This window comes from Opisthocomus hoazin, chromosome Z, assembly GCF_030867145.1.
Source record: "Opisthocomus hoazin isolate bOpiHoa1 chromosome Z, bOpiHoa1.hap1, whole genome shotgun sequence".
Classification (NCBI taxonomy): Eukaryota; Metazoa; Chordata; class Aves; order Opisthocomiformes; family Opisthocomidae; genus Opisthocomus; species Opisthocomus hoazin.
In genome coordinates, this window is record NC_134454.1 from 44178718 (window position 1) to 44193012 (window position 14295).

The 14295-nt window shown below is 38.1% G+C and overlaps 1 protein-coding gene across 3 annotated transcripts in view; it reads right to left on the minus strand.

Annotated features, from left to right (window-relative positions):
- Positions 1 to 14295, minus strand: part of SYK (spleen associated tyrosine kinase) — a 55630-nt gene that overhangs the window by 14389 nt on the left and 26946 nt on the right. For 2 of the 3 annotated variants that reach the window (XM_075411549.1, XM_075411548.1), the window contains exons 4-7: positions 8317 to 8455; positions 6813 to 6894; positions 5737 to 5786; positions 999 to 1067 (exon numbers count right to left, since the gene is read on the minus strand). In XM_075411549.1, the coding sequence (XP_075267664.1) occupies positions 999 to 1067; positions 5737 to 5786; positions 6813 to 6894; positions 8317 to 8455 (340 nt within the window). The remainder of the gene's footprint in view (positions 1 to 998; positions 1068 to 5736; positions 5787 to 6812; positions 6895 to 8316; positions 8456 to 14295) is intronic. The other variant, XM_075411550.1, reaches the window with a different exon arrangement.

The window sequence follows — 14295 nt, forward strand, 5'->3', positions numbered from 1 at the left end:
TAAAAATGAGATGTGGGTCCTGTCAGGGTTTACAGATGACAACAGCTCTTGGTACTTCAGTATAAAAGTGAACTTCAGTTATAAAAAAAGAATAATTGTTATTTACTAAGATTATCAAATACAGTATATGTCGAACACAGTCTTTCACTCTGAACAGCAGTATACCTCTAGGGCTTTCTATGCCTGCTCATTTTTGTTGAGGAGCAACAAAATAAATAAATTAATGGAAATAAATGAATAAATAAACAAAAAGAGACTCATGGATGGAACAGGGACACATATGTTATTATCAGCATGCAAACAAAGCTCATAACTACTTGCTTCACCACTACATCACTTACTGGACAGCATAATTTCCTGGCCATGCATCAGCATTTTCATTAGTAGAGGACTGGGTTCCCCTTGACTCTCGGACACCTTACCAACATTCCCATTCTGCTTGGTCTTGTGACATCTTACACTTGCCCAAATGTAATTACCGTCAATGCATAACAAGATTTGTGCACATAGGTTCTGTAAGAATATACTTTGTGGTTGTTATTAACAAATTGTTCCCTAAATGTCCTCAGTAATAGCACTGTGTAAGCAAGCCAATTTTCTGATTAGGCATGATAGTTCACAGTAGAAATATAATTTTGTTCTGGTATGAGTGGCTGTTTTTTGAAAAACATTTTATCACTTACATTTTATTTCCAGACTTGTTAAGATCTGCACTAATATTTTGGGATGTGAGAAACTACTTAAAAATAGTCCCTCAATTTTTAAACTTCTTTAAAACCATTGCTTTAGTTATAAAATTAATGGCAATTATGCAGCTGATTAGGAAAGAAGCAGAAAGCTTATAAAAATCTTCACAATCTGATTGTTAGTAGCCAAGACACATTTAGTAACAGAAAGGCAAAAGAGGGGAGGGGAAAAAAAAAAAAAAAAAGAGTGAAATTAGTCACATGTAAGTCCTTTTAACTCAGTCAAAAACCTAAAAAGACTGTATGAGGCACCTTTTTGCTGCCAGCCTTTGGAAAGGTGTACGATTTGAGTCTTGAGATAATTCCACCTCCTGCCCAAGTCTAGAAACCACAATATCAAAGAGGAACAGTAAACGTGTCAGGAAAACAGCTAAACGTATTTTACAAAACAGATGTAGTATACAAGAACAAAACACTCCCAACCTTTCTCTTGTGTGTACCTGCAAGTACACACATGATGCATCAAGACAAATGTAGTACAGAAAATCTTCGCAGTAAATTTTATTTCACCTACATTACTTTCAGACCATCTTGAATTTGCAGATACAGGTTAAGGCAGTTTTTAAATTCAAGCATATTGCTCTTTCCCCAGAAATTTTACACAGCATGCTTCTCCTGCCTCTGTTGTTGAACATCCCCCAACATATTTAGTGATGTAAATCAGCTGATAACTTTAGTGTCTTGTAGTACGACTAACGCATCAAGCGAGATTTGAAGCACACCTTGGTCTTATGACAAACAATGTGGTTATTGAAGCAAACAGCGCACAAACATATTACTTTCAAACAAAAATGAACAGGCTTTAAATTTCACATGTGCACTTACATTCTGTATAAAGATACTTTTGAAAGAAATGCAAATATGTTTTACAGTAATACATTAATTAATTAAATGTGACTAGCATTTCTAGGGGTCACTGAGAGATCATACCTGCCTAATTAGAACTGTGATGCAGTAGTTACTGATCAAGCACTTAGACTGATGCTGAGGTTGAAATAACAACCTGAGCCACATTCTTGGCCACTTTAAATAGCCTTTGAACTGACTTACAGTTAGATACTCTAAACTTTTAAATAGCCCATTTGGACTTTATTTTTTTTTTGTGAAAAGATAGCTTTTCCAATGGATAGGACTGGCATTTTTCCTAGCTTTCTTCTAAAAAAAATGTTTGATTTCACGTGAAAAAGTTATCTTTTGTTTCAAAACACCAAGGATAGCCATGCAGTCCCTATTCCTGCTGGAAGAACAGAAAATTTTTCGATGCTTGACAGTCTTCATTGTTGTGATACATAAAAATTCAGTTACTGCATATTGAAAAAGCTTACTGAATCCACTATTGTTTTTTACCTCACAAAATTCTTTCCGTATTGTCAATAAATGAATCCTGCAGCACTTCTTAGCTATGGTTTTGCAACAGATAAATTCTCTAAGAGGTTAAGGGCTTTTTTTGCACACAATGAGCATGGATCATTACACTTTTCCAAGAGTATCTCCCAGCACTTGATCAAGCATCCACCCACACCGCCTTGATGGTAATACTGCTTAACTCCAATGTTTGTATTAGACATACAAATGCATGGTAAGAGGAATACTTTAATCAGGGACAGCAACATACTAGTTTAAAGTTAGGCTGTACTCATCAGGTTTAGGTCTTTTATTACTACCTGATGAACTGTGGCTAAACAAATAAATTACTGAAAAAGTTTACGCGGAGAATTTGAGAAGTGGCCAGGAGTTGGCAGCTTCACTGTAACGTCAACGAGTGATTTTAGACTCATATCAAAAGCTCTTCTGCAGGTTTAAATACATATTGGGAGGATGTGCAGGGAGAAAAAAGTAATTTACAAAGTCACAGCAGATCGAAATCACCTTAAATCTAGTTATGGAACTTGTGGTGAAAGGCAAGAAAAGTCCTCACCCATACATGTGCTGAGAGAAGTAAGAAGGAGCAAGCCTCTGTATTCTGCATGGAGAAATTCGCTGCAATACAGACTTTCAGCAGAAAGTCCTTCCTTTTGCAGAAGAAGCATATTAGTATCACTATAAAGGAGATGTCCAGAATACAGAAAAGGGGACAAGTAACAGTTACATTACTCTAAGTTTGTTCCTGGAGCATTAGCAAGTACTACACAAGTCTCTTCCCTGATGTTGTAAATATAACTCCTCACACACCAACAATTCGTGGCTAAATTAGTTGGACAGCCTGCCTAGCATATCATCCAGCCGGTCTTTCTACAGTGGCCATACACTCTCTTAGCTTCAAAGCAACTACATATATGGGCATGTTCTTTCCTAAGGCTTTGGAATCTCACCAGTGTATTTCAGGCACTAATAAATATAAAAATAAAAAATTACTGAAAAATTGGTTTGGATGGGAAGACCAGTATTAGATTGTCCCTCAGAACAGGCCACTCCCCTCTTTTCTTCAGCTGTTAATCATGTCCTGTTCCTCTACTCTCACTCTTTGGCTTCTTCATTCTAACCAATCTTTTCTCACAGGTCATCATCACTCCTATTGCCTTTCTCTGGATTATCTCCTATCAGACAACTTTCTTCGATGCAGTGCCAAAAACCGTTGAAATTATTCCAGCTGAGACCTTACGAGGTCCTGATGTCTCCCTTTCTTCTACTAGCATGATGCTTGCTGGTCCTTGTTCCTGTTCTGATACATTACAGGCATCACATCCTTTGAAAAACTCACTGCTCCCCATCCTAAGTTTTACAGCTGACTATTAGAAGTGCACTATCTTGCACTAGTTTCTACTGAATTTCACTCTGTTTTTTCCAGGAGGTTTCTCCAAGTCACCACAATTATTTTGAGTCCCAATTCAAACATTCACAATCCCATTTCACCTATTTTGGCAATCCATTTTGTAAAATAAAAAAGATGAGGTATTTAAGAAATGTCAGAAACTCTTAAACTTAAATCTTAATTATGATGGTGTAAATAACACAAAGATAGATAGCACATCTTCTACATAAGACTTGTGATTATATTTGTTCTTTTCAGGATGCATTGTTACTTCTGCAATCTGAATTCATCGTATTTCAGGCTCTGCATACATAAAAAGCTACATCAGTGGTCTTTAGTGAGGTACTGCTTTTGCACAAAGATATTAATGTATGAGAACCTGGCCAGATCAACTGAAGACTTTTAGGTCCATAAATAGTAATATTAATTTAGAATTTTCCACTTTCTATTTTTACGTTTGTACTACAGGGAAGTAACTTAGCAGGCTTGTTTTCTAAAACTCCTAAAGAGAAGACAATTTCAGTTTTAAGAAGTTCAGAATGTCAAACATAGAGTAACTTTAAACAACATTTTAGGAGAGTATTTGCAAAGTATGCACTCAACACATCCCACTCATTTCCATCCTGATGAGTCTTAAAATGTAACTACTACTCATCTCTCCTGAAAACGTTAATGGTTGTATGTAAAACGTGCAAGTGTCCAAGTATATTTCAGTCAGCTACTTGCCAGAGAAGTACATGTTCAAGGGTGGAATTAATCTCACCTAACTATGGCCACCTAAAAGCAAGGCATATAGTCTTCACTAATCACCTAGGCCCCTTCTGAGTGGAAACACATAGGCACATACTGGTGGAAAGTCATTCCACCACTTCTAGGCTGAAGAGACATGCAGATGGGTATGTGTCTCTCTCTCGCTTCAAAATTCCTCAAAAGTGAGCCTTTGTGATTTGCTGAATGACTGGCTCTTCATTCGAGTTCATTAATGTTAGGCAAGATTAATCATACTCCGTTAGCATGACCAAGTCTTTCACTTCTAAAGCATCATGAACAACTGGGGCACAATTACTGCAATGCACTGATGAAAAGAGCAGAGGTTGGCCCATTTCATTTCATTGTACAGTCCTAAACAGCAGACTACTCAGTCAGATACATGGGGGTTTTTGTTACTACTACTTTGATAAGTTAGATACCTACAGTAAGATTTCTTGAATTTACTTTCATTTACACTTAAAATGCAAATTTTCCTATGGATAACCTAAAACCTACGTAGTATTTCTGAATTGAATGTGCTTGCTCCATCATTATAACTACATGTATAACAGATGATATACACATGGTCTCATGTGCTTAAACTTCATGGTCATCCTTCCAAATGGCATAGACCCAAACATTCAAAAAACAATGGCACTGATTTTGGTTGCATATTTTCCAATGATTTAAAAAGGCACCTAATTTTCAGAAAGGGGTAGTATGAGAATGGTTGTTCATGGACCCACAGGGATTCAGCTGAACTGAAATAAATATTTGAACAAAAGTATTTTTTTCTATAGTGTGGGACTGCATCAAGATAATGACCTAGATGATTAGGCTCTCCAGGGAGTGGTAAAAGAACTAAATTAAACTCCCTCTTCCAGATGAGATCAACTACAGCTGAATGAGATGGTGTTATGTATCACACCTCAGGTGGCTCCTCTAATCAATGGACTCTAAGAACTTAGGCAATTATAATCACAGATGGGCTTGTTCCGTCTTCATGGAGTTGATGAAGGAACTTCCCCTAATTTCACTGCACAATAAATCAAACCCTTATGCAAAGTCTGATGTTAACCGCACACAGCAAATACGAAAATAATTTGAACCTCCATTTCTGCTTCAGTCAGCAGATTCTCAAAATGGACAATGTAAACAAAGTAGTATCTCTCCTTCTAGTGTTGACAGTTACCTTAGAGCACGACCATCAATGAGGCATTTTACATACGAAAAATACTGATATTCTTATACATTATATGTATAAAAGAAGTTCACAAAATTAAATGATGAGTAGCTCATGCAAAACACTGATGAAAGCAATAACCATGCTAGAATATGTTAAGCTTATTCTTTTCAACTTACTGCTTATATCCCTAGAGAAACAAATTCACTGCTGCAACAATACCCAAGCATTAGGATTCCCAGAGCAGTATATGACTGTAAGCCTTCTCAAATGAATGCTACTGCTATACCAACACCTTCTCTTACCTTAGAAGGGGTTCCAGGAAGAGAAGGACGAGTGTTAAAAACAACATTATCTGCAAAAGAATCAAATTTAGAAGGATACTAAGCAAGGTGAGAAATGTACTGTAAGAACACAAAATTTTACACAGGGGATGATTTTTCTAGCTTTTAAATGACATTACAGTGTTTCTCCTGGCCCACCCTCTTTGCTTTTGTCTCTAACGTGCAGCAGACTCTGGTACTTGCTGCCACTAAGACCAAACTATGTGCAATGCCTAAATGATTCAAAGGCATGGACAAAGTACAGGCATATCCTCTCACTATGGCACGGGTATTGAGTCAGAACAACAGAAGAACGCCTTAGAAAGAGAACACCACTTCTGGAACAGCACGAATTAGTAGAGGATCAGGCAGCAGCATCTTTTTCCCCTTGGCAGGCAGGGCAATAGGGAGGACAGGTCCTCATTAGTATTTAACAAGACATTAAATTAAACAGGCCAACGAGTGTACTAGACCTCAGGACACCCCTCTCCACCCCTTCCTCTCCCTTCCCCCAGGTTATCAGAGAATGCCTCTCTGATACCCATTTTCAGCATCAGGTGCAGACAATCCCTTGTTCTGCCCTCCTCTCCCTAACATGGGAAGTAGCTCCTCGTCTACCAGCAACTCACCTGTTGGGTACACCTCTCACTGCGCCCAAACTGAATGCCTATAGCAGTGCTGCTGACGTGCTGGCCTCTGCTTGGAAAAAGGAGCCTTGCAGGAGTGCTGGATCAACCACCTTGTTCGTGTGTGCAGGCCTAGTAACACACACTGCCATTTTGAGCAGCAAAGCACATTTTGGATCTGACATTAATTCAGAACCAGCAATACTTGGAGTTGGTAGCCTCCCTTAATCTAGAGGATCTGCCTCCAACCCGCATGGTCTGGCAGATCTTAACTCATCTGAAAAGCTGGAAATTTAACATTTGAATTTTTTTAATCCAACTTTAATCTACTGCAATCTGCACCCACCCACGTGGCAAGTGGAAAAAATGAACACATCTTTATCATCATTAGCATGTCTCTTTATACATATCAAAATAACAGGAATAACTCACCATTTTCTGAGCCAAGTTGTGGACAGGGAATGGTAAGAACCCTTAATAATCCATCTGGTTTGTATGAATAATGCTCAACTAACTACCAGAATGAAGAGGGGGAGGAAGAGAGAAGGAGAGAAAAAGATATGAAAAGGTAAGGGAGGTATAATTAAATATGTTGTCTCTTTAAAATTTTGTGCATATGTACAATAATTGGTATGTATTACAGTAAACAAACTGGGCATAAAGCAGATCTTTACCGCACATGTTCTTACCTCATCTTTTCTTTAGCAGGGATGCATGTTTCTAAAGTAACCTTGTGGATACATCTGGAACCTGATCCAGGAACTGGATCTGTAAGAGTCAGCATTCCACGTGTGGCTCTGCTACTAACCTGTTTTGTAACTTTGAGCAAATCACTTCTTTCTATACCTCTGAGTTCCTGCCCTCTCTTTTCCAATTTATTTTTTTTCCCTGAAGATGGGTATACTGTGCAGGAATTGTCCTAATACACAATGCTTTCCTTGGACCTCAAAGCTGCTATGGGATGTAAGCAGTTAATAAACATATAGCACCAGTAGTTGTGGCCATTTGTGTTCCTGCATTGTCCTCTCCATGACATTTTCTTACATGTTTGTTACTGCTATTTTGGCTTTGGTGCATTTGAATAGAAATGAGACAGTCTGTGAGTGAGAGAGTTGCAGACATATTCAAAAAACTTGTAAGACAGCATAACTGCCTTCAAATTTCCAGTGACTCCAGGAAAGAAATATGCAGGACACTTGCAGGAAAGGCTAAGAATTAATATATGCAAGTACAGACTCATATTTTAAATTTGTGGCTCACCTTACTTGTTTTAATAGAATTTTAAGCAAGAGGACAGAAGAGATATCTGCAGGGGTTTCAATTTCCTTAGCATTTTCATTTTATGCAATCATTTCTCCAGTATTCAGTTTTACTGTTGACTATGGCATAGTCAGCTATGCATTCCTTAATTGCTTCATCTTTACCAGGGTTTAGACGTATCTTGGTGGTAACCCTCAGCAAACTGTGCTTTTTCAGCCTTGAAGGTACAGAATTTCAAAGCTAAAGAATGCAGTACGTGTACAGCATTGTAAACTGTCTACTTTTAGCTTCCTAGATTTCTGCTTATAGCTGTCATAAAGGACACTAGCAAAAGGCTACACCTAGCATAGCTATTATTGAATATGGTCACTTGCAAATGCAAATGGTCTTCCATTCTAGAGAACTTTCAGCTAACTGAATAATAATTACAGCAATTTTGAACTCAGCCAAGCTACAACATCATATATAAAAATTATTAAACTCTCTACAGTTACATAGCTTTCTACAGGAACATATATTTTCTTTATGTATAGAAACTAGATAAAGTTCGAAACCTGCCAAAACATGTTGCTGTTTAGCTAAGGACTATTGTCGCACAGTAAAGCAAAACAAGCTGCCTTAGTCAGTTACATGGAAACATGATGACAGTCACCCAAGTGATTCAAATTTAACAGACCTGCCAGAGGGTGTCAAATCTCTTTCCGTCCGGTATGGAGAGCTTTCCTGTCTTATCTCTGTCAATACGGTAATGCAGTACTTTTCCATCATTCAGCAGACACAGAGCATAGGAACCATTGCTGTCCCTTTCTCGGATACTGTAGGAGTAAGAGAGATTTTCAGGGTTACGCTTTACTAGGAATGAGCACCTGGGTTGAAGTTATTTTTAAAATCACCCTTTCCTTCAAGCTTTTGAATTAAAAACAAACCAAAATAAGAACAACAGTCGTTGATTTTCAGATAGAATTCCCTAAAGTTTCTTCCCCACCACCCCCCCAAAGGCAACAGACGACAACAGAAAATCCACCATGTGGACCTCTTTGCTAGGCAGCTACAGAACACTGTGCAGTGCACAAAGTGCTCTGTGAGCAAGGAAGCATTTTCAGGCTTGTGCACTGCAGGCCTACAAAGCCTATGGAAGTCTGAGGCCAGGAGCCAGCATATACCAGCAGCTACACTTCAACCTTGTCTACAGCTGACCTAAAATTAAAAACAACAGGTAAGTGCCTTCATTAAAGCAAGATTTCTCTGTTACATCTTTTATTCTGAAATAAAGAGATAATAGTAAGGGCAAAAGATAAAACACTAGAGGAATATAATGTGAAATTTATCAGATTTACTGGATTTTTACCATATACTAGATGATCTTTAAGGTCCCTTCTAAGCCAAACCACTCTATGATTCTGTGATTCTATGAGATACAAATAAAGTGAAAATCTTTGTGCACTGAAACAGCTTGTTGTCTGGTTGGAAAGTTAAATTAAATCGCACGTTTCTGTAATCATCAATTCTTATAATTTCTGTAAAGACATTAATGTCTTGTTGCAAATTTCACATAAAATTCACATGAAATTTCACATGGTATTGGGGTATATATCTGGTCTAAACTTCACCAGGGAAAAATCACAGAATGTAATATAGAAACATTCTCTAAAATTCATAGGTAGCCAGGATGATCTCCCTCTTCTTCCAGGAGATCTGTAAGCAACATCTGAGATGCCTGTAAAGTGCTGCAGAGTTGTTTCATGTGTACTCAAGGCTAGCTCACACTGAGACCAGCGTCTTCTGGTGACTGGACCCAGGGCAGATAGGAATTTGCTACTAGCTCCATCATAGCTGGTGTAGCACTTCTGACTTTAGAAAGTAGGCTTTTTCTTTTAGTTTGAGTTGCCCATGTTTGCTTGCTGTTGACAGTGAGACAGCAATAGAGCCAGATTAAAATTTTCTAGAATAATGATCAGCAACATTGAAACATTGCTTGTTCCAACATGCACAGAATCTGCTCACTCTCCCTAGAATTCTCGAAAAACCCTGAAAAGAAATATAGCAGGATATGCTCACTAAGGTCTTTGGAAACATCTCTGGCGCAATGCTAGTACTTGCTATCACATCTCAGAAGATTGCAGAGGCAAGCGTTAAATTCTGCTCCTCAGCTGACTCACTCGAGGCTGAACTAAAACTGCATTTTGTCTGAACTACTCATGCAACTATTTTTTCAAGCAGGGTGATTCTTGTTGCCCAAGATGTGAACAGGACACTGGCTAAAGGAAAAGGGAAGTAGGGTCAGGTTTTTTTTCTGAAACCAAAGCAACTTGCCTAGTGTCTCTAAAACAACTTGAAACACATTGTGGTTTTTCATGACATGCAGGTATTTTCTCAGCATGCTGATTTCCTGTGCTGACTGACCAGTGGAGAGCAACAGGTTCTGCTAAAATGAAGAATGACTTTTATTTTGTCTTCCGCTGACTTGTTCTTAGCAAATAAGGCTTGGAAAAATATTTTCAGAATAGAGGGCATTGTTTCTAAAATGCAAATGTATGGCATTTCATTGCATTCAGACTTCTGTTCAGAATGCAGTACAAGTAAGATTACAAAAATGCAATAGATTGTTTCCCAGTAACAAATGTCCTTCACGTTTCATGTGGGGAAATGGTGGCTCCAATGCTATTAGCTTTACTGAAACTGATTCTTATTTGCAAGAGTTGTTACTATCAGAAGAGGCACTGTAAGTATTTCTTGCGAGCACAGGCATCGACAGGAGAAGGGAGTCCTGATTTCTAAGGACCATGGTGCAGATCCAAACAGTCCTGTCAGTATCGAGTGCAGGATTTTGGCAGAGTTCAGGTTTACAAGGTTGTGGTTGCATTTCTGAGCTCTTTCTTCCTTCAACCCAACAGCTACCTAACTCTGAAGACATCTGCAGTTCGCAGTCATGGCAGCTTCTGTCAGACAGTTCTATCACTTGCACATGCAAAAAATCTCCTTTCTAACGCTTATGGTTGACCAGGGTCCAGAGGTAGCCTTGTTCTCTTCGGGTTATGATCCAGGTATTTTTTTAAACTGTAGCCAGTCAACTCCCGTACAATTTGGATCCCTACAAAACACCACAACAGGAGGTGCTGCTATATTCCAACACACGTCTGAAGAGCAGAAGTATCAACAGCATTGAAGTGACAGCCAAATGAAGTCCATAGATTTGGCAGCCAGATCCCTTACTGGTCCAAGAAGGTCTCTCACAGAAGTTACCATGACAGTCGAAACCGAAAGCTGTTACTGGATTGTCACAGGCCATGTTTCACAATTTCATTTTGGTTTTGTGGACTGTGATAATGGCTGTCTAGGTTAAGCTAAGCCTCCAGAAATTCAGCTGGGTACACAGTATCCAGTACCTTACAACTACCGTAAAAAATGGAATCAAAGAAAAAGGCTGCTCCAACTGAAAGGTCATAAACTGAAACCTCTTCAAATGGAAATCAAGGTTTTCACATCTTCTTAATGGTGCTGCCTGTACTACTCAGGGTCATCACATCAGAACTGGGGGCTCTTTTCACACACGGAACTTGTTCTCTACGAAAAGTAACAATTTTCAGAATGTTGAGAAAACAATCTGAAATTCCAAATACACTATCTGCTTTAATGTGCTCTGATATTACACACAATATTTACTGTTCTTCAATACAGACTGGTAACAAAAAACTTGATTTTTAAAAGCTGCATTTTTTTAAAAAGAATTTTGTCAAGGAAGGAAGCCAGCAGTGAAATATCACCTAGTCTTCCATTTCATGCCATTGCAGATAATTACAGATCTACAGAATAAAAACATAAAGATAATAAACACCTGTAAATAAACAATATTGTCCTTTCACCCACTGAGATTAATCAGAAATATGAACATTGAGAGCAAATTTGATTTCATAGACATATTAGAGAAGTACGAACATATCTAGTTTTTCTATGACACACATTTTAAAACAGCAGTTTTAGAAGGAACTGAGAAACTCAAATTGTTACATAATGAAACGCAACTTAGCTACTGATTTTAATTTTCACGTAACCTATGTTTGAGTATTTTTTATCATTTTGTAAATGTAACCCAAATAGCAACCAGTAAGTATGTGGAGTATCATTACACACTGTGTAAATAGCTACCCATTCTCTCCTTTGGTAAAGCCTCCATTTTTGTTTGGAAGCAAAGAGAACAACGTCCCAGTTTTTTCTGTTTCCAAGTGAAAAGCCAGACGATCCCTTTCTTTCTAAAGGAAAATAACCCTGAGGGTAAAATAAATTGCTATTACAACATGCCTCATTGACTGTGTAGCAAAAAAGAAGTCACAGCATTCTACAGGGGAGAATAATGAAGCAAATAAACTAGCAAAATGCTTGCTTTAGGAATGGTGTGAAATTATTCTCACTCCTGAAGCCAAGCGCATGCTAAAGTTTGTTCTCGGCCTTGCTTTGCCTTCTCAGCGATAACAGCTTCCTTGATGACAGAGATACTGACATTCCCCACTGCTGATCAAAATCCAGCCACTCCCTGCTTGTCTGCCGTTATGACCATCTCTCTCAACATGGCTCTTCATTATCACTTCAGATAACTGCAGCACACTGCACATGTTCCAAGTTTGAAGGCAATAATGAATGAACTTGGTGCCATCTGTAAAAGGGTCATACAAGGAAAAAGTAGATTGCAGTCTTCATTTACATCATTTCTGTTCCCCTGTTTAGTAACACATTCAAAGTTGTTTCAGGAATGTCAGCACACTACAGAATTTAGGAGCTAGCTCAGCCACACACTATTGCTACCTACAAAGGAACCCAAAACTTCATCACCTAAGAAGGCTATTGCAGTGTGCTGCACAGTGATGAAAGATCTTTGTGAGAAGGACTGCATCACTGTAGTCTATTTTGCTGGCAAAATAGACTGTGCTTTACCAAAACCCTAAAAAATAGCTTTGCTGTGTATCTGCACCTGCAACAGGGGATCTTCTCAGTACAGCTATCTCAGTCAGGGATCACATCTTTTCTTCACACCTCTGACCCACTGCACCGCTGAAGCATCTAGCTAGCCTTGAGTAGGCACAGCCCTGCTGCAGGGGTCTGCAAGCGGCACCTAACTAGGTCCTAACAGAAGATCAGTACACAGCTCTTCCAAAGAGCTGTGGGCAGCATCCGGGCTGCTGTGGAGGGGAATACAGCACCACTAGAAACATGGTTCACTGCCTGTATTTTATCAATTATCTTGGAAAATCCTTGTGATCATCTAAGCCTAGCAACTGCTTGGCATTTTGAAGAGCAGTTTCATCATTAATTGATATCCCTGAATTAAGGTCATGCTTAGTACTTTCATCTTGTCCGATGTCAACAATGTCTAATTCCATTTATGGATACAAACACAATGCTGATAGATTTACTTAGGAATACTCTACAAGGTCAGATAACTCAACTAGCTCAGTATGCACTCCAGTAGCAGAAAATTCCTAGAGGAAGACAACAAGATTAATGTAAATATAGACTGCTACATGTATTGGCAACACAAATTTTTGGTCAAGCCAAAGACAAGCAAACTCTTGCACAACTGCACTTCAAAACTTGTTATTTTGAAATGGTGTTACCAATGTTAACTATTGTGACATATAAGGGACAGTTTAGTCTCTAGATGTCATGAGAAACCATGACGAGTAGTGCTGTCCTCTTATTGCATATTGAAGACATTCTTATGATACTAAAATTATTTTTTCCTTTCCTTTTACACAACTGTTCACATTTTATGTGAACTACATATGGCTATGAACCCATATAAAAGGTTGATAGAGAACAAAGTGCTAATTATGCAATGCCTTCATTCACAATTTCCTTAAAGTTGAATTTTTAAGTTTAACAGCATTTCTGAATATTGTTTATCTCCCTTCAGCTTCAGAAATTCTGGTTCTTAATACATATGCAAGATCACATTTTTATGTAACTGAAGTGGTCACTACCGATTACAAACCAAGATGTCCCACGAGCTACCACATATTTAGCAGAGCTGTTTCCCGTGTGAAACTGCAGAGAAAACAACATTTCTTATACTGCTGGTCTGTAACTCTTAGCATATTTTAAATTTTTTTTTCACACATTTCCCACACATGCATGCACTCATATAGATAATACTAACAATATTATCAATAATATTATATATTATTAATACATATATTATTACAGTATTAATAACAGTAATAATAACATTAATTGTACTATCTAAAATCATCTAGACAGTATTCATCATCATATTCTAAGTTATGCCCCCCTACCAGGCAAATTCTAATGAAAATACATAAGATTGGTAAGAACTAGCATCCTACACAGCATACAAACTAGTGTTAATAAAGGTAAGAGGGGCCTGAGACTTAAAGTTCTCCATTTTCAGTTGCTTTTCAGGTCATTTTAGAGATATCATACTTTCCTTCTATTCAACTGCTATAGTTTTTTCTTCAAATTTTGTGGCTAGAGCTGCAATCTTTCATGAGTGTTCTTCCCAAAAGAGGTGGGCACTGCGTCGTATTTCACATCACATCATGACATTGTTTATACATTTGGCTTTGAAAACAAACTCTATAGCACCCGCAGGCATACTTATTTCATTGACTTTTCAGTCACGACAAAAATTTTGAAAAGACCT